At 37.3% G+C, this 27,128-nt stretch overlaps 1 protein-coding gene across 4 annotated transcripts in view; it reads left to right on the top strand.

Moving 5' to 3' along the window:
* Window positions 1–27,128, top strand: part of TPK1 (thiamin pyrophosphokinase 1) — a 188,466-nt gene that overhangs the window by 70,833 nt on the left and 90,505 nt on the right. For all 4 annotated transcript variants that reach the window (XM_036429143.2, XM_036429147.2, XM_036429145.2 and 1 more), the window contains 2 exons: window positions 4,190–4,262; window positions 17,942–18,037. In XM_036429143.2, coding sequence (XP_036285036.1) covers window positions 4,190–4,262; window positions 17,942–18,037 — 169 coding nt within the window. The remainder of the gene's footprint in view (window positions 1–4,189; window positions 4,263–17,941; window positions 18,038–27,128) is intronic.

Genomic DNA, 27,128 nt, shown 5'->3' with positions numbered 1-27,128 from the left:
GAATCACAGAGGGAAGCATAAAGCAAATAAATTACATGGAGCAAATCACTAACAGTGAGCTAGTCTTTTTTATATTTGTTAAGGTGAAAAATTGGAATCTGTGTATATGCTTTGGGTCTCTTTTGTGTTTGTAAATAAGAAAAGATGAAGGGGCAAATGCAGGGTTGAGGGGGTCAATGAGGAAAAAAGAGACATCTGTAATATTTTCAACAACAAAGATAAATTAAAAAAAAAAGATTAAATGTTTCACTCTGATTTGCTTAGCGCAATTCTCCTCAATATCCACAGCCTTTTTTGACACCACCCTCACCTGCACCATCACTGCCTCCTTCTAAGAAAATAACTCCATAGCTAGGTGTCCAGTCATACAGTCTCCCTCATTCCTTTTCTCTCTACCTCAACCACTTTTGGAAAATAATTACAGCAAAGGGTAGCTGTGATCTCAGAAGTTATGAAGTGACTTTTGTGTTGTACTGTGCTCTCCATTAAGACTGTTTCTTTACCTTTCATGTCTTCCTATTTTTCTTCTTTTCATTTCCTGAATATGGACATTGTCTCAGATTTTGCTGCCTGTAGATTTCTCTAATGTTTTTATGGTTTTCCATCTTATGTTTAAGTCCTTTTCCATTTTTAGGTGTGTTTGTTTTTTCTTGTATGTGTATGGAGTAAGTTGTGGTCTAGTTTCATTTTTTTGCATGTATCTGTCAAATGTTCCCAACACCATTTATTGAAGAGACTGTCTTGACTCCATTGTATGTTCATGCCTCCTTTGTCAAATATTAATTGAATATAGTGGTTTGGGTCAATTTCTGGGTTCTCTATTCTATTCCATTGGTCTATATGTCTGGTCTTGTACCAGTTCCAGGCAGTTTTGAGAACAGTGGCTTGTAATACAGCTTGATATCTGGTATTGAGATCCCTCCTACTTTGTTCTTCTTTCTCAGGATTGCTGTGGCTATTCGGGATCTTTTTTTATTCCAGATGAATTTTTGGAGAGTTCGTTCTAGGTGTGTGAAATATGCCATTGGTATTTTAATGGGGAGTGCATTGAATGTATAGATTGCTTTGGGGAATATGGGCATTTTAATGATGTTGATTCTACCATTCCATGAACATGGTATGTTCTTCCACCTGTTTATGTCTTCTTCTATCCCTTTATCTCTTTTTTCAGTGTCCTGTCATTTTCCGAGTACAGGTCTTTTACCTCCTTAGTTAAGTTTATTCCTAGGTATCTTAAATTTTTTGATGCAATGGTAAACGGGATTTTTTTTAATCTATTTTTGTAAGTTCACTATTGGTGTTAATTTTGTATCCTGCTACATTGCTGAATTCATTTATTAAGTCTAATAATTTTTTTGATGGAGTCTTTAGGGTTTTCTATGTACATTATCATGTCACCTGTGAATAATGACAGTTTTGCGTCTTTATTTTTTCAATTTGGTTACCTTTTATTTCTTTTAATTGTCTTAATTGTATGGCTAGCATTTCCAGAAGTATTGACATAGTTCTTTAATCAAAATTCTTTTCATCAAAATCCTATCCTTCAGCACAAACATTTTTCTTCAGCCTCAGAGATATCTTTCCAAAATTAGAGTTCTCAAAGAGTTCTGAAAAATAATCTTCCCGTGTAAATTGTCTTTTTTGTCAGAATGTGAAGTAGAAATACAAGTTTAGAAAATTTTTGTCCTCTGCATCTGTGAAGTGTCATCCCCAATACTTACTTCTTCAGAACGCCCAGGTTCCAGTGGCACCAGGTGCCTCCAGGAAATGTGAGATGGGCTGTCAAGTGCGGTGTCTGAAAATACATTTCAGGAAGTATCAAAAACTAGTATATTATATGATGAAAAGGAATTAACAATTTTAGTCTTATATACCAGGTGTATTTGGGGCATGAGTCTTCTTAGAATTTAGTATCCTGATTCCTTTTTTAAAGCCTTTATGTTATATTAGATAAAATTATATTAAAAGTTATTCAAAGTTATTTTTATCTATATAATTTTCCTGTTAATGTTTTATATGAAAACATAAATGAATTTATACATGATTGCCTTATTTTGTTATTCATAGTATACATTAAAAGGGGATCTCATTCTCTTTTAAATGATATATCCTAAGAGGTCATTTAGCTGCCTGTATATGTCAGTTTTTATTTTTCATTTTTATTGTCAAAATCAATATCATATTTGGAAACTGCCAAATTGATTCTAGATATCTGAGGTACTAAAGTTTGTAGAGCCATATAAAGTCAGTCTTATTAGGAAGTAGTATAATTCAGCTTCATAGAACCAGAGTCCTAAGTTGAAATGTCTGCCTCACATGAAGAATTAAATTGGGTACTGGCCATGCAGACATTTTGAGAAGAAAAGTTTATTAGAAATTGTTGAAATCAGGCAAGGTGATTTAAAAACGTAGGTACTTTATTTCCCAATTCTGCCTTATTCTGAAATGAACTGTTGTCATTTGTGCATGATTGACGTTCAAGCAAATCATCTGGGATCATCTAATATAAAAATGTTATTAATTACTAAAAATTGAAATAAGCAGCCGTTATGGTTTAACAAAAAGACAAACAGAAGAAAAAGGAAGCAGCTTATGCAACACAGATCTATGAAGTAGAACTTCCTCTTACCATTTAGTCCTAGGAAGACACAGTTCAAGGAAGAGTTGGTCCAACATAGGTAGTTAGATTAGGGTAGACCAGCAATTTTCAACCTTTTCCATTTCATGGCACAAATAAACTAATTACTGGAACATCAAAAATGTTATATTTTTGCCGATCTGAAAAAAAAATAGGTAAAATTTTTATTCATTCATACCAGAGGGTCAACTATTGATGTTGGCTATTATTTCTGTTATGTTTTTACTTGTCAGTCTAAGGAATAACGGCTCAGTGCCCCTGACTAAATAGTCAGCTATTGCATGTTCTAAACATTTGATGACACACAGGTTGAAAATCTCTGGTTAGACCTAAGAAGTAATATTTCCAATTGAATTAAGAAGTTAAATATTATGCAAAAGGACAATGTTAGAATGGAGTTTTTCAATGTAATTATGGAGTTTTTCATATTCATCATCAGTAAAATATCTTTCCAAGAGCTGTATAGTCTCCTGTATCTTGTCTTTTATGACCTAGAGATGTCTCCAAATTTTGGGCCTTTATCTGTTTTGACATGAAATACCAAGAGATATAAAGTACCTGTCTTCATTATGTAACAGTTTGGCCCTCTTGAGAATATATATTGAAGTTTTATTCTTCTTTTGAATTGGAACAATTAACTAGATAAATGGTTATAGATCTAATTCTCATAATAGGTGTAAAATAGAATATTTCTGGAGGACTTGGAAGCAAACAGTCCCTTCCTTATGTCATATACCTCCTTGAGGCTAGGGCTTTTTGCAGAGCACTAAGAAATCCAGGGAAGTTTTGTTGTTTTTTTCTTTCTTTCTATAGTTAGATGTTCTAAGTGCGAACAAAGTCTACCAGGTCATACAGATGTTATATAAATATATAAAAATAAAGGATGGCTTATGTAGATAGAGTAAGGTAAGATCTCTAAAATAAGTTCTGAAAAACTATAAATAGTATCTTATCAAAGAGGAATAAGATAATTGTGGTAGAATTAGAAACATCCACTTTTGTGATTCCTCTCCCTCTATTTAGTGACGCTGACCTTTGTAGTATTTAAAACATATCTCAAAGATTCCTGTTTCTAGAAATACGTCAACAGGTTATATGGAAACTGTCTTTGACCTAACTCCTGCTCCCCAAAGAATGGCTTCTCTTCATATGCTCTGTTTGAATTTGTGGAGAGTTCTGAACCTCTGAGAGGGTACAATACTGTAAAGGTTTGAATATATGTAGAAGGTAATATGCAAAGATTGAGTATTTGTTTCAGGGTTGTTGACCTGGAAGTTTTTTAAAGTAATAATCTTCTTTAATCTTTATTTATTGAAGCATAGTAAAATACTGACTTGATAGTGTGATTAAGTTGATTAATTATTTGGTTATGTGGAGTGCCCCAGTCATACTATATCGTAACCAAGAGTGAAATTTGACATCTTGGACATCCCATTCACTTAAAAATAGACTCCTTTTTTTTTTTTTTTTTTTTTTGGTCCTTATAATCATAGTTTTAAAGATTAACAAGTAATTAGTCTTAATTAGTTGACTCAGAACTCTTTCTTTCAGGTTTTTGCCTGAATTCATCAGTGGAGACTTTGATTCTATTAGGCCTGAAGTTAAAGAATACTACACTGTTAAGGTAAGACATTATTCTGTATTTAAAATATTTTTCATATGATTGCTTTTCCTATGTTTTTCCTGGTTTCCTTTGTGTATGTGTAGGAACTAATTGGTTATTTTTTTAAAATTTGTATCAATTATGATATATATTCAAATGGGAATTTAGAGAACAGCAAGTAGAAATACAAGTTTAGAAATTTAGTCACCACCAGGTAAGCATTAATATTTAGTACTTTAAATACATATTTTTTAAATATATTTATAGTTTATGGGCTAATTTAATAATGTACTATCATTGCCTTCATCCTCATTAGTTGCTATTTTTCACAAATCATTTTTAATATTATTTCATGAATGAACTATATGTTACTTAACCAATTCCCAATTGATTTACATTTGTATCCATTTTTTACCTTGTAAACTAATAAAAGTATCATTGTAAATGAGTTTTTATAAAAATGCATAATTATAGAGCCACAGTTTTTTTTTCTTTAATATTTAGTTTTTTAAAAATATTATTACCCTGTTCTGAATAAACCTGTTATATTTAGTTTATTGAAAATGTTTTAGTTTTATGAAACTATTGTTAAGTTTGTTGAAACTATTGTTAGCCTATCCTATCTAATAAAGAGGGAATATGCTAATTGGCCATCACTCTGTCACAAATATGGCTGCACCCACAGCTAAAGCCAAGTTCCCATAAGGAACCTTAATGAGCATTCAGCAGGGACCTGAGGCTACACCCTACCTCACCCCCATAGGGCTTGACAGAGGACCTCCAGCTGCACCCCCTGCCCTGGCTTCAGGCTAGGGGGGCCTCAGGCCACATTCCCCACCCCAGCACCAAGCTAGGGGACCTGAGGCTGCACCCCCGTGCCTGGCCAGGCTTGACAGGGGACCTCAGTGTGCACCCCCAGTGCTGGGTCGGGAGAACTCAGTCAGTGCCCCCTGCGGGTGGGGCTTGCCTGCCTCCTGGTGCTGGGCCAGGGGACCTGAGGCTGCACCCCTTACCCCTGCCTGGCGAGGTTTGACAGGGTACTCAGGCTGTGCCCCTCACCAGTGGGGCTTTACAGGGGATTTCAGGCCATGTCCCCCACCTGGCAGAGCTTGATAAGGGAATCTCAAGGCATATCCCTCACCCTAGTCTGGGCTGGGGAACCTCAGGCCATGCCCTCGGTCCTGGTGGGGCTTGACAAGGGTGAGACTGGCCAGGTCTGGATCTAGCCCAATGAGGATGGAGGCCAGCTGGGTCTCTCGTGATTTTGAGGCGCATATGGGTAGGCGGGGACTTGACTCTGGGTCCCATGATGTGCCCCAGATTCTCACATGGAGGTTTTCATATACATTTTACTAATTTTCTTTCATCTCTGACACTTCTATTATAGAGAAAGGGCAAATAGCAATATCAAATTATTTCCTCTAATTAATCCCCTTTTAATGTGCACGAATTTTGTGCACTGGGCCACTAGTTTTAAATAAAACTATTCATTACAATGTGAAATTAACAATAACATACAGCTTAAGGTGTTCATATTGTTAATGCTATTGTGAAAGTCTTCTAGAGATCCTTGCTGGTAAAGAACATGCAAATGATCTAATTGAGAATGATGGAAGACACATAGGAGTATTACAGCGATCAGTTATTCAAGCTTTCACTGGCTTTAGAGGACAATGCAGAGTTTTAAAAATAAAAATTATAGTGTCAGCAATTCTAGCCACAATACTGTCATCTATGTTATTCTGAACTGGCATTAGAAATTTACACATATTTTTTAAAAGAAACAGCAGTTACTGAAATAGTAAACTTTACATTCTTTATAAGGCTTGAGGATGGATGAGATAAAATCAAAAAGAAGAAAAAAAAGATGGGAGTGGGAGAGGAGGGAAAATATGATTCAAAGTGAGGAAGCCAAGTTATCAGGTTTATAAACTAATATAGACTGTTCTGATAGAAATCCCACCCATCAGGGCAGTGAGTGTAGCTCAGTGCATATCCTACCCACCAGCTGATCAGACTTTCCCATCAGCAATGGGACACTGTTCCCAAGCCAGCGTTTGATATTCATGCTCAATTACTTTTAACATTGGCATGTTTCTATTCATTCCCTACAGTCTCACTTCTCATTAACTCCATACCTCAACCTCATTGAGTGGAAAGCCCTCTCAGCCTTGCTTACAATGCAGAGTTTTATAAATTCAGATATTAGTCGTATTTTCGGAAGGGGAAGGAGCATCGGGAGAGGCAGTACAAGCACTCAGAAACAAGTGGAAGATCTGTCCGAATGTGACCTTTCTCCTCTTCTCTTAAATGCTGCTGGCTGCCAACACTGGAAGTGTTGATTTTATCATTTTATCCTGGATGAAAAAAATAACAAAAAATGAGGAGAAACCAGCTTTTTCGTTTTCCAATGCAGTAAAATGGGGTCAAGGATGAAACAAAATTTTGAATTAATACCTTTTGATGAATTTCTCTTATATTTTTTGCTTTATTTTTTTAACATCAATGTTAATTTATATCTGTTGAAGTTTAATTTAGAAAGTAAGGTTAGCTGCATCTTCTAATTTCCTACATTGCATAGTTATGAGATGATGTAGTACAATCCAGTTTTCATATATTGATGAGAACAACTGCTTTGAACTTTTTGGATCTCTTGCTGGAAGGCACTGATGATGTCTTTGATAGAGCTGATGTGCCCCATATAGGTCAGGGTGAAAATTTAGCTACGGTTTTAATAATGATAATGACAACAAGTTAATGCAGCATTACACACAATTTATATAAGCCATTATCTCCGATTTAAACCATCTTTAAGCTGCTCTGTTACAAATTAAAGGAGGTTATCTTCACTTTCAAAGGCACTTTTCTTTCTCCCATCTGGTCTGGGTTTCATTGAAGCTGAAACTGGGCTCTGATAAAGAAAGTAAAATAAAAAAGAAATTGAAAATGCTAAATGTTTGTTAAAACCATAAAATTATATAAAGTTGATTTTGTAGCCAAAATCATTCATGTTTTCCCCCAATAGATATGTCCTTGGCTTACAGAAAAAAACTTAGGTTTATATGACTATACGAAATGGTAAATGAGTTTGTTTGCTTAATTTCTGAGAACACTAAAATATAGATGATTTTTTTAAATTCTCATCCGATGATATTTTTCCATTGATCTTTAGAGAAAGTAAAAGAGGGAGGGAAAGACAGAGAGAAATATCAATGCGAGAGAAACACATCCACTGGTTGCCTCATGCATGTTCCAGGACCAGAGCCTGGGCCAGGGAGGAGCCTGCATCTGAGATACATGCCCTTGACGGAATCGAACTGGGGACCTTTTGATCCACAGTTTGATGCTCTTATCCATTGAGCCAAACCAGGTAGGGCTGATTTGTCAGCTTTTAAACAGAATATTTTATACCCCAGATATTGCAGTATGTGGTACAGGGGACTCTTAAACAGTGCAGGGGTCATGCACTGACACCATGCATAGTCAAAAATGTGTCTATCACGTCTGACACCCCTAAAACTTAACTACTAATAGCCTACTGTTGACCCAAAACCTTACTGATAAAACATTAACACATATTTTGTATGCTGTATGCATTATAGACTGTATTGTTACAATAAAATAATCTAGAGAAAATAAAATATTAATTAAAACACACAAAAGAGAAAATACATTTACATTACTGTATTATTGATACTGTAAGTCTAGATCTTCTGTTTACAAGATGAATCAACCGTCAGTACCTACATCAATATTGTCTTATATGATACAAAACACTGTAGATATTATATGTATTACACTATATGTCAAAAAGGGAAAGGTAATGTGAAAAAGAAATTCATATTTATTGACAGGTATGACAATTCACGCATTGGTAACAAAGAAGCAGCAATATGATTGCCTTATGGAAGCCTAGTATAACTGATGAAACAGTTGATAGGTAGGAGATTGTTATAGTATTACATTATGTGCTGTAGTTAATATTATACAATTATGATTTAATACTACATCTTTGTTTGTTTACATTCCTCTTGACTACAAATAGCTCCGTGTATAGTTTTGATAAATTTTAACTTTTTATAATAGACTTGTATATTTTGTGGTAATAAATGATAAAATAGAGTAGTATCTACATGTATTTTATGCATTCGTGGCATAACTAACTTTCTCTTAAACTTTCTGTATTTTATGTCTATTTAATTTGCTAATTTTTTTAATTATTGCAAATCTCTATTTTATTTTTTAAAATCTGCATATAAGTGGACCCATGCAATCTATCCATATTGTTCAAAGGCCAATGGAAGTTATCTATTGTTCTGTAATATTTCATCCTAAAACTAGAGGCCCGGTGCACAAAATTCATGCACAGGTTGGGTCCCTAGGCCTGGCCAAAGATCAGGGCCAATCAGGGACTTTTTACTGAGATCTTACCAGGGTCTTTGGCCCACATCATGTTTTCGTATTCTCTCAAGTCAATGTCATGTACCATACTGTGTTCTTCCAGATTTGGCAGGATTAACAGAGAAGATAAAATCAGAACTTAGAACTAGAGTCCTATTCCTGACTTATGACTAGGGTTATTTTTACCCTTGTCTAGAACATGGCCTTGTGAATGCCAAAGTACTCCCTTATAGCACAAAGGAAGACATTCTCATATTCCCAGGCCACCTATATCCTGGCTAATTTTCTATTACCTGATCACCTTGGTTCTTTAATGTTCTAAATAGCTTTCACATCATTGTTGGTCTGGCCCAATATTGCACCCAAGATTGCGGGTAGAAAGGAATGACAACAAGGCAATGGGAGCGTAGAGAGTTTGGGTATCACACAGACTTATCCCACTGATGGTGATACTGACACTCATTCCCAGGGATGATAAATACCTTGTCCAAGGAGCAAACAAAGGCCCAGTGCAATCTGTTGACAAGCAGAAATAGCAACCAAGTCCCAGTTTAAAAATAAAATTTTATAGAAAACATGAATATTGATTCAAAAGCATGGCCATATCCTAATTTTTGAAGACTATTCTTAATAGGTAAGGGTAGTATGTCTAACTTCTTTAACCCGTACTCCTTTGGGTAAGAATAAGATGCTATAAATGTTAACTACAGTCACAGAAAATTGTTTACCTTTTACATATCATAATGGCTGACATTTTAGGAACTCAGGATCTGAATTTGAATATAACTTTTCCCAGTCAGAATAATGGGAAATTGTTTTTTGTTTGACATTTGAATAGAATGTCTGATTTTTTAAATAAGTGAACTACTGATATTAAGCAGGAAGTGCTTTTATTTTAATTCTAGTTTGAAAACATGGATTCTCGAATGGTGGGGATGGGTAATATAGGTAAGCTTAATAATCATCAAGAGATGTCAAATAATACTGAATCTTGGCCATTAGTAATGTGCATTTTAGTTTTTGCGAATAAAGTGTTTATGGTTTCTTGAACTAACTATGCAAATTATTTTTTGAGTTGTCAGTTTACACTCATGGAAGTCTTACCAAGGCAGTGAAATTAAATCATGTTATAGAACCCTGGCTTTCTCATACACTTGTAATAGTGATTAAATAATGTCGTACATGTATTAGAAAGCACTCTAGAAGTGCTAAATAACTTTAAATATGTGATGGGAGTATTTTGTTTTACTTTCTAAAATTGTTTACTTAAGAATTTTTAAATAACTTTTCAGCAACATTGCTTTTAAAAAGATTTTTAATCAATTTATATTCATAAATAAGTGTACAATTTATGAGTCTGGATTTTATTTATGATCATCTTACTTAAAATATCTTTTTTAGTATTATAATGCTCCAGGTTCAGTTCTGTTTAGTAAATTTCATAGAATCTCCCAGAAGTTTTTTATCTCTATTTAAAAACACTTGCATTGATCCACGTAATCTCATGAATCTTATTATTTTCTAATTTTTAGCTGTGCTTCATTCCCAGTTCTGCCCAGCCATATACCAGCAACTTTTGGATATGCTAAAAATAATTAACTTAGAGAAAATGGAAAATTGGCTGTTAGAAATTGTAAGACTGTTAGCAAATTTGACTGCTGTGCCAAACAGAGGAAGCTATATAGCATGTAAGGAGCTATGCTTCATTTAAGAATATATTTCTTTAAAATAAAAAAAAAATAACCCTTGGGAATAGTAAATTTTTACATGCTTAAGCATTAACATGAATTAACATATGCCAAGATATAAAGGTAATTATAGTCAGGCAGTTTCCCTTGATGACAGAGTGATGGGTTCTTCACTTTTTATTCTTAAACCGATTGGCTCATCTTATTAGCATCTCACCAAGGGAGTGATGGAACAGGCAGGGACATTATGCAAAACCATCTCCTGAATATACTTTAATTCTTATGCTTGCCTCTATTATTAAAGTCCTCTTAAATTGACTTCATTTTATATTGTCTGTATTTTTTAAAGCCTGTTTTGTTTGAATTTGTTTTACATAATTAAGGTGTTTAAAAGGGAGAGCCTATGCTCTTTACATTTTAAGAACTCCCAGGGCCTCCCATGTGACTTCCTCAGCACCTGCCTGCCTCTTCTCAAACGCCTAGTGCTGCCTGTTCAGCGGGGCCTCTGAGACTCTTCCCTCATTTGTCCGGCTCATGGGACCCCTACTTAATAGTCCTCCCTTCTTACAGTTCCCACTATAGCTTCTGGATGTAATCCTTCCTTTATAATTTTCTTGTAGAGCTTGATAAAAACAATTTATCAAAGCTTTCCTCCTTATTCCTGTTAATACATGACCTCCTACAACCTGAAGTGTATGATTGTTCATTCTGGCATCGCCAAGTAGCTACATTCTCTTTAACGTTTACATGAAGCAAGTATCTGATCCTAATTTTGGAACCAGAGCAACAAAGCATGGGTGCCACTTGGTATGAAAAAGATTCTGTGATCAGTTGTGAAACTTGACCTTCTATATGTCCCTTTTGGAAATTCACTGTGCACAGTATCATTTTAAGCAAGTCTTCCAAAAATCTAATGCTGTTAACCTTGGTATTTGTCAAGTGAATTTGATCATGCAACAGTATTCTTTATTCTTTTATTTTTTTTCTTCTGTCTTTCCTCTATCATTTTTTCTTTTCTTTTTAAATTAAATTCTCACTGAAGGACATGTTTCCATTGATTTTGAGAGAGAGAGGGAGAGAAAGGGAGAGAGAGAGAAAGAGAGAGAGATGGATGTGAGAGAGACACATTGATTAGTTACTTCCTGACCCAGGATTGAATCCACAACCATACACTCCAACCAACGGAGTCATCAATTCAAGGGCACAATACTGTTCTTCACCCACAACACCTAATGTAGTTTGTTTTTATTGGTTTCCAGCTAGCTAAAATGTATTTGGATGCTTAGAAACTTGCTTTACTTTTTCAAAAACGTTTTAAAACTCCATATAGGTTGTCACTCTTTTTAAAAGCTGGTAAGAGAAAATTACCCAAAGGACCTTGAAAATAATAATAGTCAGCCATTTTTTGGTGCTTACAATTGGCCAAACACTGTGTGTGTACTTCTCTTTATAAATCCATGGAATCCTTGCAACAAACTTTATTAGAAGGTGAGAGGTCTAGCTACATTTGACAGAGAACGGGGAATACGGAGTTGGAGTCTGGCCCAAGTTTGTCCAACTAAGAAAGGTTGAAAGGAGCTAAACAGACTCTTCTAACAGTTTTGCCATAATCGTATAGAATCCAGTGTTTCCCAAAGAGTGGTACGCGTACCCTCAGGGGTACGGGAAGAGTTTGGTGGGGATATGCACTGCATCGTGCTTAGCTGCGCCTAATTATAAGTTCTCATGAGTATGAGGGGTTACTCAGCGTTACGGAAATATTGATAGAAGGGGTACACATATGTCAAAAGTTTGGAAAACTCTGGTAGATGAATGGAGGTAGTTTTCTCATAGCAAAGCAAGATCTGGTTCACATGCTGAGGAAATCTGGGACCTCCTTTTCTCTGTATAAGCATTTAGCTTTCCCTTTTATGTTTCCACTTAGTTCTAAGTAATAGCCACCCAGCCTTTCTTCGCTGTTCCCCTCCTACTCCTGACCCCCTTCCCTATCCCCCCTCCACATACACATAATTGTCCTTGCCTTTCTGGGAGGGCTTGGTAGAGAGGCCTGGTGGAAGCTGGTTACTTCCTCAGCGTATGTGTAGTGGTGGGGAAGGAACAGCTCCCAGACAGAGCAGGTCTCAGGAACATTACCAAATAGCTTACTCAGGCATGTAATGGAGGAAGAATCTGTTAGCTCTTTGTTTGGGTGTCCCTAAAATAATCCCCAAGTTGGGTGATTCAGCAGGAAGGCTTGGCAGAGTCCTCCTCGTGGCTCTTGCGTATTGCTGCCTAAGGATGCAAAAGCAGAACCAGCCAAGGAGTGCAGACACATGGGACAAGCAAAGCCTGGAGAAACAGTTTCCAATTCCGAGAGTCCTTTCCCAGTGCAGCCACACAGGTTGTGATTAATCAACTTGTGACTACAAGACTGAGTGCTGTCTCACTGGAGGCACCCACATGTATCCACCTGCACCCCCTCTGTATAGCTTGTGCCAAAATTCCAGACTCTGATAGGCAAACAAGCATGTTCTTAGAATAAACCATATTATTTGTAAAAGCAAGTTAGGCACAGTGAGCCACTATTAGCGTTTTGGAAAAGTTGTTTTTATGTATGTATTTGTGTGTGTGTGTGTGTGTGTGTGTGTGTGTGTGTGTGTGTGTGTTTAAATCAGTATAGGGCGCTATTACCCATTCAAGCTTTCAGATGTCAACCAAGGGCCAACCTTGCCAGCAGGCCTTTGTAAGAAGAGCATTCTCAAGTTGCTATGTTAACTCTTTGGGGCACCCTCTTCCATTCAGAACGCTGGCTCTGCCTTTAAGGATGGAAGCCATCATTTAAGAGCTTCTGCTGTTCAAAAAAAGCTTTTGACTTCCATTAAGAGAAATGGCGACTTTCTTGTTTGAAGTGCTGTAGTTTTCATTCAGTGCCACTTTGAAAGGAAAAATTATCTTGTAACACCCAGGGCAGTGCAGATTACAGTAGATTAGAATGTCTCTTTATGTTTGGGATTGAATGGAGAATGGCTACAAGGTTAAATTGTGTTTATAACTTTCTTTTATAGTATACCATCTAGAAAACCAGCAAGAGGCAACTTATTACTTAGAGTTTAATCATGTGACATTCCTGCTGAAGAAATGGTTATTTGTCGGCTGTCATTGGATGATTTAAGAACATCTTTTTATTTGAAAAGTAGATATTTTTTTAAGAGGCTGGTAAATAAGACAGAAGGAGCAATCTACCCCAGTGTGCTTTATACAATGAAGAGGAAAGTGGAAAATGGAAACTTTGTGATTCTCTCTCAACAGGGTAAAGGAGGATTTTCTTTCCCGTATCAGGAGCCATAGATTCCAATTGGCTTTAACTATTCCACTTGGAATATTTTAGAACAATTTGGGCTAATTTTGGATCTGTTTCTTTGATTATTAGAGTATATGTCATTTTGCTTTATGCTATTGCACTTTTATACTGGCAGGTGGTCTCTTATTACAGAGTTCTGGTCAATTCAGTATAACAAGTGGTTGTGGAAAGTCTATTAAAAATTAATATGTTCAGTTTTTAGAAGATTCCTGAATATATCTCCCCAAAATATTTTAAAGTGTAAATCATGCTTAAATACAAGAATAGAAGCAACTTCAGTGTCATGACTAGAAGATAATAAAGTGTGTGGAAGCTACATTTTTGAGAGTGATCATTTACCAAAAAAATTCTAATGTAATGGGATAGTAAGTTATACTTCATGTGTTCAGAACCACTTGAAAAATCATCTTAGGTAGTATCTTATCTTCCTTAATTCTGAGACTGTGATTGACAACTATTCCCCCTCCCAGAAGTGTCCATTTTTTATACTGTAGTCCTCATCCCTGCTTTACACCACTCCCAATTATCATAACTCTCTTCCCTTCCTTGCCAATGAAAGACATCTTTCCCTGAATGAAACTTATCTCTGTTTACTATTAAGAGGCAATTAAATTAATTCACAGTAAGAAATTCATGATGAGCCCTGGCCAGGTAGCTCAGTTGGTTAGAACGTATGCCAAGATTGTTTGTTTGATTCCCGGTAAGGCACATATAAAAATCAACCAATTAATGTATAAATAAATGGAACAACAACTTCCATGTTTCTTTTTCTTTTTCTTGCTCCCTTTCCTTTCCTCTTTCCCTAAAATATATCAATCAAAAAAATTTTTAAAGAAATTCATCGTTAACTATCTTTCTTAGTGTTGTTTTAAAAGAAGATATTTTTCACCCACATATGTTACTCCTAGGAATATACATTTTTGGAGCTTTCCTAGAAAGCACTCTGGCAGTATCTAACAAGGATTTTTAAAATGTGCTTATAATTTTCCCAGTATTATTCCTAGAATTCAATTCTAAGAAAATAACTAGAGATATTGATCATAATAGTATGTTTGATAGCAAAGAAAAAATAAATTATGTCATAAATGTAATGATAATATGATTATCTAATAAAAGAGTAATATGCAAATTGACCATCAAGCCAACACACAGGATGGCTGCCACAAGATGGCCAGCAGGGGAGGGCAGTTGGGAGGGACCAAGCCTGCAGGGGACGAAAGTTGGGGGCAACTGGGCCTGCAAGGAAGGACAGTTGGGGGGGACCCAGGTCTGCAGGGAAGGGCAGTTAGGGGTGACCAAGCCAGCAGGGGAGGGCAGTTAGGGGCAGTCAGGTGGCTCCTGACAACTGGCATGAATGTCAGCAGAATGTATCCAGATCCTGGGCCTGCAAATGCATCCTAACACCCACCTGAGGACAAATCATGTCCTGGCCACTCCCCACCCCCCTCAGGATGGGCGCCAGACCCAGGGCTCATGGCTGTGGTGGTACGAGCCTCTCCCAATGGGACTGACTGGACTCAAGCCCGCAGCAAGTGCAGTGGGGCTGGAGTGAGTGGGAGTGGCAGACAGGAGCAGCTGGCAGTGTTGGGACTACAAGTTTAGGCCCAATCCCCACAGGCTACCCGGAGGAATCCCACCCATGCACACTTTCATGCACCAGGCCTCTAGTTAATGTATAAGAGGCTAGTATTACTTAATACCTATTAGCAATCATTTCTACATTTTCCTTCTCTGCAGGGCTTTAATATTTTATCAGTTTAGCTTTATATTCTCTATTAGATCTTAATATGTTATCATAAGACTCAGAAAACAGTGAGAACATCTTATTTAGCCAAAGGTCTATTGTTACACTTTATTTCATAGGCCTCCTTTCTAGGTGTTGGAAGTTCCCCTGCCCAGGCTAGGAGCTGCTTTTTACTTCTATTGAATTCCTTGTCAACCTGTGATTAGATTAGAATCATTTAAACTCATGAAATTCCAAGAAGCTGTGGGTGGCTGATAAATACCCCAAGTAGAGCTTCTAGAGGTTCTTGGTTTATAATCAAAATTTTTCAGTTCTGGTAATATTCTCTGTCCTGACTTAAGCTTTTCTATGTGTCTATCTTAAATTGTTGAAATAAAATAAGATGTTATTGAAGCCTTGCTCATATATTTCAAGCAGTTTTATATGTAATACCATTCCTGTGGAACCAACTCTAAAGATGTTATAAGAACTTTTTCTATTAGATTTCTAGGAATTTGTTCCCACTTCATGGGATTTAAAAAAAAGGGGGGAGGGGAATTATAGATGTGACATTAATGCTGTTCCTTAGCTTGCTGTCCAGTGGTTAACAAGTCAGTTTAAATCTCTTGTTTTTGTTTTCTTCATCTCCATAATGTTATAGTGGCACTAGATTATTTCTTGGGTTCTCTTTATAAGTTTTCCTGTGGATGTTGTTAATTCTGTGAAGATAACTTTAAGGTAGACAACCATCTATTAATCATCTCTTATTTTGCTGTTTCTACTTGCCTTTTTTAATTTTGTTTCTTTTTACTATTGCAGTGGTTTCTATTATCAGCACTTAAGAGAACTTTTCCATTATAGCATTGGCTATATTTAGCAATAAGATGCCACACTCTCCTATCCTTTTGCTAACATACATTTCTTTTCCTTAAGAATATTATTTAACATTTATTGAATATTTACTATGTAGCAGACTGGTGCCAGGCAGTGAAACAGTAATGACTGGAACATAATTCTTGTCCTCAGGGAACTTGCAAAAAAGCAATTTTTGCTTTAGTGACAATTCAGCCCTCAGCCCTGATCATATTCCTGTATGCTCTGGAATAGCCTAATATCTTTCTTTTTAGGAGTGTTAGCCTGAGACCAGTCCATTCTTTATGCCCTCGCTTAATGTTCTTTTAAAATGTACATATACTTTTATTGATTTCATAGAGGAAAGGAGAGGGAGAGACACAAACATCAATGATGAGAGAGAATTATTGATCAGCTGCCTTCTGCACGCCCCACACTAGGGATCAAGCCCACAACCCAGGCATGTGCCCTGACCAGGAATCAAAACAAGACCTCCTGGTTCATAGGTCGATGCTCAACCACTGAGCCAAACTGGCCAGGCTCAGTGTCCTTTTAGGGTCAGAGAAGTACATGTCAATGATCTTATAAAGATGACATATATGTCTTCTAGAGCATAATAAGTTTATAAATTATGAGAAATTAATTTTTTCATTGGTCACCACATAGTAGGGCATTCATAAGTGAAAAAGACACAGATTGAGCTTGCCACTTTTAAAGAACCTTGAAGTTAAAAAAAGAACCTTTAAATCTACTGAGAATGGTTCTTGGAATAATTTAAGAGATAGTATAGGTGTTTTCTATCCTTGAAAACTGTTTGAATGGCACCTTTATATGGTAGATTATATTTACCTTTCCCTTATTCAGCTGTTTTTCAGAGGCCTCAAATTGTTTTATTCCCGATTCAAGAATTCTGAAGTCTCATTCCCTCTGGTTTTACATACCTTTCTCCCTGTAAGACGTTGGAGGGAAATGTGTCATTACAAAAATATATTTCCTTTAGTCATCTACATTCACTGATGTCAACAAGCTGGCACTCTTGTGGCTTAAAATTTATAAAAAAATATCAGTGCTTTTTAATAGGTGAGGTATCTGTTGGACAAGAGGTGAAGAACTTATAACTTCACTTCATTATGTCCAAAAGATAATCCAAGAGACATATTCACACAGGCAGACTCTTTCTGCTGCTTTTTACATAAGAAAATTGGAGTTTAATAGGTCATCTCACTTGGTTTTACTTAAAATGTAGTATTAATATTAATATTACTTTTTCCATCCATGTAAGTAAACATAGGAGGTCTGCTCAAAGAAATTTAAAGTTTCTCAGCAATAGTTTTAACTTAAGGTTATTTCCCTGTGAATATATTTTATAAACCTTAATCAGAGTTCTTATATTAATCTTGAATGTCATTGCTGCCATGAAATTTAAAGACCATTAATGTAGTCAAATCTGTACTTTTTCTTGGTAAAAATGATTTTCACAATCAGACCATTATTTTGCTATTCTGACACCATTGCTGAGATGCCCTGTTATGTGCAATAAAGAAGATAACAGGGCAGTGATTCTAATGATCGGGATGTAATACAGGCATAATAGGATGTCACTGTTGATACCTTATCTTTACTTTTATAGCTCTTGATGGTGTTCATAAGGTTGACATCATTACTTATTTACCTTTTGTCTTCTGTTAACACATAGGGATGTGAGATCATTTCAACTCCTGACCAAGACCATACTGACTTCACCAAGTGCCTTGAAGTGCTGCAGAAGAAGATAGACGAAAAAGACCTCCAGGTATGATATGCCTATGTGGTGGCAAAAGTTTCTGTTGAAAGTTTTCACTCGTTTAAATTTCTGTTGAAAAATTTCTGTTGAAAGTTTTCACTCGTTTAAATTCTTATTTACTTTCTAAAATAAGAAATCATTATGTACTTTGATGCCAGTTTTTGGATTCTCGTCACTTTTTTTCAGTATATGGAATAAATCTGTACTCTTACATCAGGGGTTACATAGTCAATCACTTCATAGTGGTGAGGTCTCTGAATGGGTGAAGGAGACTTTGTACAAAGTAATCAAAACTTCTGCTCAAATGAGGTATCGCCTCATACCTGTCAGAAAGGCTGTCATCAACAAATCAACGAGTGCTGGAGAGAATGTGGAGAATAGGAAATCCTCACATACTGCTGGTGGGAATGCAGACTGGTGCAGCCCCAATGGAAAACAGTATGGAGTCTCCTCAGAAAATTAAATGTGGAACTGACATTTGTCCCAGTGATCCCACTTCTAGGAATATATCCAAAGAATCCTAAAACACCAATCAGAAAGAATGTATGCACTCTTTGTTCATAGCAGCACAATTTGCACTGGCTAAGATCTGGAAACAGCCAGTTCCCACCAGCAGTTGAGTGGATAAAAAAGCTATTGTACGTTTATTCCATGGAATACTATGTAGCTATAAAAAAGAAGGATCTCTTGCCCTTTGAGATAGCATGGAGGGACCTGGAGAGTATTATGCTAAGTGAAATAAGCTAGTCAGAGAAAGATAAGTATCACATGATATCATTCATATGTGGACTCTAGTAAATAAACTGATAAATAAAATAGATCAGAAACATGGAAGCATGGAGCAGATTGATGAATCTCAGGGAATGGGGAGAAGGGGGGAGGAGCAGAGATTAACCAAAAAACTTAAATGCGTATATGTATGACCCACGGGCAGACAATAGTGCGATAAAGGCTACCTCCACCACCATTTCCGTGGCTGCCCGCCCTGCATGTGCCACCAGTGCTTTCCCTCCAGCAGCCGCAGCCCCCTTGCTTTCCACTTTCCCTCCCTCTTCCTTCTATGCCCCGATTGTGCATTGGTGGGGTCTCTCAGCCTGGCCTGCACTCTCTTGTAATCTGAGACCACTTGGGGGATGTCAGAGAGCCAGTTTCAGCTCAATCCCCACAAGCCAGGCCCGAGGGTCCCCACTCCACACAAATCAGTGCACCAGGCCTCTGGTATAAAATAAATGGGCAAGTACTTCTTAGCACTTAAGCAAATCGAAATATTGTTTTATAAACTCACTTTAAAGTGTGTCCTCACAAAGTTTCAAATTGTGAGTCCCTGCTGCCTATTTATGAATGTAGTATAAGCTTGATGGTGTTTGAACTATGGTGACAACCCAGACACACTCAACCTTCTCCGTTTCCCAAGAGAGCAAAGAATAGTAGGACTTGATCAAAGATAAACTGGCACTAGACATGTTTTATCAGTATTGACTGTAGAAGAAGTAGCCCTATTTATCCTGCATCCCCTCCTTACCTATCAAACTCCGGTGGTCTCCATCCTCACTTTTATCTTCTGCCTTTCATCTTGTTTCCCTGGAATTCAGTTACACTTTGTGCCATTAACTCCCTAATTTATACCTCTCATCAGAAACTCAAAAGTCATATTTCTACCTCTTACTGGCAGGCCAGAGGAATTTCATTTCACTGCCTGAAACAAGATTCACCATCTTTCTCACAAAGTCTCATTTTCTCATTCTTTATTTTCTATATAATTCTTTGGCACTGCCATCCATCCACCTAACAGAAACCTTATTTTGCTCTACTGTTCCTTAAAAGTTGGTTACAGGTATCTCTTATGTCCACTTTGATCTTTCTAATCTTACTGCTACTATTTTAGTTCAGAACTTTATAATTTCCACCTGGGTTATTTGATTAGCATTCTGTTTGCCCCCTTTACTCTTTAAAATTCATGTCATTTTTCTTAAATGTGTATTGGCTTGAATTTTTTTATCTCACTTATTCAATACATATTTGTTGAATGAATAAATGTATTTCTAATAACATCAATGCAAATTCTAAAGGGCATCATGGCAAACCTTAACTGGGATGTAAGCTCTTTGAATGGATCCTCTTAGTAACATTCTGGATGTCATATCACTTCTATTATGACAAGTATCCAGATGCTTAGCATCTTTGTGGTCTCTACCAATTGTAATATGAATGTTTGTTATTAAAAATATCAGTCTCCAATACATTGTAATTAGAGGTTAGATGTTCAAGTACTTGAGATAGTCCTGGTACTTTTTCTAGCTCCATGACCAGTGAAACCTATTTAAGTTATTCTAGCTTCAGTTTTCTCATATCCTATATAATAAAGAGGCAAATATGCAAATTGACTGTCATGCCCTCACACAAGATGGCCACTACAAGATGTCCAGCAGGGGAGGGCAGTTGGGGGAAACCAGGCCGGCAAGGGAGGGCAGTTGTGAGGGACTGGGCTGCAGGGGAAGGCAGTTGAGGGTGACCAGGCCAGCAGGGGAGGGCAGTTTGGGACAAGATCAGGCCTGCAGGGGAGAGAGTTAGGGACGAAAGGGAGGGCAGTTGGGGGTGACTGGGCTAGCAGGGGAAGGCAGTTGAGGTCACCTGGACCAGCAGGGGAAGACAGTGGGGACAACTGGGCCTACAGGAGAGTGCATTTTGGGGCAATTGGGCCAGCAGGGAAGCAGTTAGGCATTGATGAGGCTGGCAGGGCGTGGTTAGGGGGTGGTCAGGCTGGCAGGCAGAAGTGGTTAGGGGCAATCAGGCATGTAGGCAGGCGGGTGGTTGGGAGCCAGCAGTCCCAGATTGTGAGAGGGATTGGGCCTAAGCCGGCGGTTGGACATCCCCTGAGGGGACCCAGATTGGAGAGGGTGCAGGCTGGGCTGTAGGACCTCCCTCCCTCACCCCAGTGCATGAATTTCATGCACCAGGCCTTTAGTGTTAGAATAATAATCTATGTCTATCAGAAAGTTATTGGTTAATGCACTTGCTTCAGTGCCTGCAACATATGAATTCCTTAATGAAAATGTAACTGTTGTAGGGGTGGTATTAATAGTCATATAATGACTATTATTGTATACAGATCATAGTCTTTTGATCTGTAATGTATTTTATATAATGCATTTATGAATTTATATAATATATTTTTAAGAATATAGGATAAGAGAAAATATATTAAACATATTATATATAACATGTTGTGATATTTTGATCTTGTAATAAATTTCATGGAATAATATGGTTTTATTAGAATTACACAATATTTTTAAAATCTCTTAAACTAGGTAGTTACAGTTTATGGCTAAAGTTCATGGACTCATCATAGCATTGTTTCTTTTGGACATATTCTCATTTTAGAAAAATTCTCTTAATATTAGAAACTTGAATTAAATGGTGTACAACTTGCATGTTGAAGTGCTTTCTAGCAGAGGTTTTAACTTTCCCTATTCTAGGGAGCCAGTGAGAGTAGTATCTATGTTTTTAGTAATGGGATCTAACAAGGAGGTGAGTTGTACAATCCAGCTCACCACTGTTGGCTCTGTGCCTTGATGGAGAGAAAAGAAGAGATGTGCTCCAACCTCTCTACTCCTGAGATAGACATTGTGTGCCTTGTCTCTCTGAGGGCTGTATTACTCCAAGATAAGTCCACTGTTCACTTCAGAGTTCCAAAGGCAGACTTCCTCCCCTTAGATATACTGTGGAAGCTTCTAGTCAGTTTACATTTAGATCGTACCTCTTCTCTGTCATCATGCGGTAATTTGGTGACTAAGTTCATGACCGCAAATAGCCTCCAGTCTAACAGAGGAGACAGATGTACAGGTAACCATGGCATAATTAATTTAAGTCTATAAAGGCTTTAATGCGCCTATTCCAAATAGATTGTTTTTGTAATGATTGTTTATATCATTTCAGAAAATGGAATAATGTGATTTTTTTTTAATAATGAAATTTCAGCTCATATCCATGAGGCCTTCTCTCATTTATGATCCATGTTTTGGAACAAATGTTGGATGAGCCAAGTATCACAAAGAAGCAAGGAGGGGGGAAAAATATTTCTGGGCCTGATGTGAACTAGCAGGCTATTCCTAGATCATTTTGGAGATGCCTTCAAAAGAGGAAATCACATCTCTGTTTTCCCTTCTTCTTAGAAACCAGCAATCTCTTTTATAGTGCTGTGCAACAAGAGAAAATAGATGAGGCCAGTGCTTTGAAGAGATTCTGGACATATTGTGAAGAATATAAAAAGCTTACTGCCTCCCGGGCTGTGGCAGCCTAGGCCATCCCTGCTGGGGGAAAGCATGCTTTTATATGCCCTGGGACAGTGTGTAAGATTACGTGCTACCAAGAATCTCAGCTGGATGGCTCACTTGCCAGATAAGATTTCTTATTAATGCAGAGAATTACAGATATAGCTGGGGTGGAGCTCCTCTGCAGAGGAATGCTGACCTTGTGTGAAAGGACTTTTCATTTTGAGTTACTGCATTGCAAAGATACAGAAATTGCAGAGGGAGGAGGGAAGTGTATCTTGAGGACATTTGTAAGAGTAATACACATATAAAAAAAAAAAAATCCTGAAAACGTTGAGTAGATTATAAAATGTCTCCTTATTTCGAGTATTCCTTAGCAAGATACACATTACATATTAAAATACCTCCATCTGTAATTATGATTATTCACAGTGTTAATAGTATCTACATTTTAAATGTGTGATCAACTTACAGTTTGAGTCACGACTGAAGAGCTATAATGATGTTTCTGTTTATCATGAGGGTTTGCATATCAAATTAATATATTTTCAGTGGCAAGTAAGTGATCCTGAGAAGAGAATATACATAGAAAGACGTGTGTGTGTGTGTGTGTGTGTGTGTGTGTGTAATCTCAGAAAGTTCCATTTACATCAGAGAAGATGGAAACCTATAGTATTCACTGTCCATTTTTTTCTTGTCTTAATAGCTGGCTGTAGAAGATGTCTTTCTGTTTCCATACACGCTTGTTTTCCAAGTAGTTCAATTTAGCATGGTAAAAGTGCTGGTTCAGAACAGCAGGTGGCGCACTAAAAGATGCATAGAGTAAAAATCAGATGGTACCAGCTTCTTCCTGGATGTACTATGTGCGTTCCCCTTTCTACATATATGTGAATATATGTAATTCCCAGTCTGGATCATTTGGATCAAGTTATTTTGATGCACATTAGAAATGGGTCTGTCTGAATTCAAATAGACTGATTAAACTTTAATTCTGTTTCATCATCCATTTCTATTAGACATTTTAGATGCCTATATAATTGATCCCAAAAAATTCTGTTTGTAAAGCATACATATAAATAAAATTATTTCATAAAGAAGAAATTATAATTGAACAAGTATTTTACCCTATATTGCACTCAGTTTTCTATGATGTTCATGAATATGCAATACATTCGCTTATAACTTTAAGGTGAACCCGAGGATGATGAGGTAATCAATTATTTTATGCAAATGTATTACCTGAAGCAAACTTACCACATGGCAAGAAATAAGCTTTAAGTAATCAATGTCACTGCAAGTAACAGTTGTGTATGTGTGTGTGTGTATATGTGTGTGTGTGAATGAATTCTCACCCAATGATATTTTTTTCCATTCATTTTTAGAGAGAGTGTCTGGGAGGGGGTGGAAAAAGAGAGAAACATCAATGTAAGAGAGACACATCAATTGGTTGTGTCTGAGGATTGAATCTGCAACCAAGGTACATGCCCTTGTTGGGGAAGTGAACCTAAGACCCTTTGGTGCATGTGCTGATGATCAAACACTGGGTCACATCAGCCAGAACAACTGTAACAGTTTTAACATTCTCATTCAACATTCTAAAATGGTCCAGTGCATATCTAGAAACCAGAATGCTAATGACTAAGTACAAAATTTGCAATCAGAATGTTCTCTGTTCTTCCAGAATAAGAAAAGGGGTAATTAGCATAAACTATAATATTTCTATTGCTTCAGATTGTAAAAAACAGAAGATTGCATTACATCAGTCTGATAGTCACCGATTATCCATTGGTTAATAAAAAAATGAAGGGAGTTTATACCCCTATACTCTGGGGAAAGAATGCCCTTAAAGTGCTTTCAACAGCAGAATCTAATACATCCAGACATGGAGACCAAGAGTTTCATTTATCACTTTGGACAAGAATATGCAGCAAAGACTTGCATTATGGCTAAAGCAAAGCAAGAAATATTGTTGAGTAAAAGTGAATTATGATGATGCAAAATAGGATATTTAAAAATGATCACATGCAGAAATACTAATCTTCTGGAACCACTTACTTTTTAACTGAAGCCAATCTGTTTGCAGAAAAGTTTGGAAAATTATCTGTCTCTTCTCCACTGGCTTAGTGGTAGGAATGGCTAAGGAAGAGGCTACAGGTTCCATATCCTGGTATCTCATAAGCCAGTTTCCACAGAATGGGAAAATACCGTTTAGTACTGTGAACATTCTGAACATTCTAAATATCTAACTTTGTAGAGTATCATGTATGTGAATTTTTAAAAATTAATCTTTATTGTATTATAGATGTCTCCCCTTCTATCCCCATTGACCCCTTCAGGCCTACAACTATTGTCTGTGTCCATGGGCTATGTATAGACTATATAATAAAAGGTAATATGCAAATTGACCCTAATAGTGGAAAGACCAGGAATGATTGGTTGTTATGATGGGCACTGACCACCAGGGAGCAGACACAATGCAGGAGCTGCCCCCGGTGGTCAGTACGCTACCACAGGGGGAGTTCTGCTCAGTCACAACCCGGTTGAGTGCTGTGAGTGCAGCAGTGGTGGTAGAAGCCTTTCCCGTCTCCTTAGCAGTGCTTAGGCCCGCTCCCTGGAGGGTTGTGCCTAAACTGCAGTCAGACATCCCTCTGGCAGCCTGGGAACCCTCAGGAACAGGCCTAAGCCATCAGGTGGACTTTGAGGAGTCCTGAGCTGAGGGAAAATCCCCCTGCCTCACACCAATGCACGAATTTTCTTGCACTGAGCCTCTAGTATACATATAAATTCCCTAGTTAATCTTCTCCACATCTATCCTCCTACCCCACTTCCCTTTGATTTATCAATCTGTTCCATGTTTCTGTGTCTTTGGATCTTTTTTGTTCATCAGTTTATTTTGTTCATTAGATTCCATATATAAGTGAGATCATGTGATACTTCTCTTTATCTGATTGGCTTATTGTGCCTAGCATAACACTCACCAGTTCTCTCCATACTGTCTGAAAGGGTAAGAGATGCTTGTTTTTATAGCTGCAAAGTATTCCATGGAGTAAATATGCAACATTTTTTTTATCATCTCATCTCCTGATGGGCACTTGGGCTCTTTCCTGATCTTATCTATTATAAAATGTACTGCTATGAACATAGGGGTGCATATATTCTTTCTGATTGGTGTTTTGGAATTTTTTGGATATATTCCTAGAAGTGGGATCCCTGGGTAAAATGGCAGTTTGATTTTTAGTTTTTTGAGGAAACGTCATACTGTCTTTCATAGTGGCTGCACCAGTCTGCATTCCCGTCAGCAGAATGCTAGGGTTCCTTTTTTTTCACATCTTCACTAGCACTTGTCATTTGTTGATTTGTTGATGATAGGCACTCTGACAGGTGTGAGGTGATACCTCATTGTTATTATAATTTGAATCTCTCTGATGATCAGGGACTTTGAGCATTTTTTTTTTTTTCATGTATCTCTTAGCCATTTGTATTTCACTTTGGAGAAGTGTCTATTTAGGTCCTTTACCCATTTTTTAATTGGATTGTTTGTCTTCCTTTTGTTAAGTTGTATTAGTTCCTTTTATATTTTAGAAATTAACTCATCAGATGAATCATTGACAAATCTGTTCTTCCATACATTGGGTTCCCTTTTCATTTTGATGATGGTTTATTTTACTGTGCAGAAGCTTTTTATTTTGATAAAGTCCCTTTTGTTTATTTTCTCCTTTATTTCTCTTACCCTAGGACAGTGGTCGGCAAACTCATTAGTCAACAGAGCCAAATATCAACAGAACAACAATTGAAATTTCTTTTGAGAACCAAATTTTTTAAACTTAAATTTCTTCTAATGCCAGTTCTTCAAAATAGACTCACATGTGGCTCGCAAGCTGACCAACGCCCCAAACTGCCTTCCCCTGCTGGCCTGATCACCCCTAAGTTTCCTCCCTTCCAGCCTGGATGCCCCTAACTGCCCTCCCCTGCCGACCTGGTCACCCCTAACTGTCTACCCCTGCAGGCCTGGACCCCTCCCCCACTGCCCTCCTCTGCTGACTCGGTCACCCCTAACTGCCCTCCCCTGCTGGCCTGATTGCCCACAATTGCCCTCCCCTACTGGCCATCTTGTGGTGGCCATCTTGTGCCCACATGAGGGTGCCCATCTTTGACCACATGGGATAGCCATCTTGTGTATGGGAGTGATGGTCAATTTGTATATTATCTCTTTATTATATAGGATATCCTGGAAAAGTATTTTCAACAACAGGGAAACATTTAAATTAACTATGTTATAGTATAATAATAAGAACTGCTCTATTTAAAGTGTTAAGTGAAAAAAGTAGCAACCAAACTACATATAACAATAACAAAAAATATTAATCGTAATACAAATGTAATGATACCCAAAATAATGAAGGTAATGGAAGAATAGGACTTTTTAAAACTATCACAGTGTTATAAAAGATGTTCCAAATGCTTTACACTTATAACTCATGTGATTTCCTCACTTAAACCTTACAGCAACTCTATTAATTGTCCATTATTGTCCACTATTTACATGTGAACTTACAAATGAGTTACAGAAGTTTAGGCACCTTGCAGGTTCAGTTGAGAGACAGTACAGGTCCTCAAGATACTAGAATTCTAGTAGGTGACAACTGGTAAAGCGGGCTCAGTGCCCATTGCTGGGCGTTATTAAGTAAGCACCAACAGGTGTGCTCTGGGAGTACATGTGAGGCGCACCAACTACAAAATCAGGAACACATGGACAGAGTTTTGAAGGAAGAGTTGGCTGGTTGGTCAGGTGAATAGGCAGGTGGGAAAAATGTAAAATTTGTACT

This window comes from Pipistrellus kuhlii, unplaced genomic scaffold, assembly GCF_014108245.1.
Source record: "Pipistrellus kuhlii isolate mPipKuh1 unplaced genomic scaffold, mPipKuh1.p scaffold_m20_p_10, whole genome shotgun sequence".
NCBI lineage: Eukaryota > Metazoa > Chordata > Mammalia > Chiroptera > Vespertilionidae > Pipistrellus > Pipistrellus kuhlii.
The sequence above is the reverse complement of the archived record's forward strand: the minus strand, read 5'-3'. Positions and strand labels throughout refer to the sequence as shown.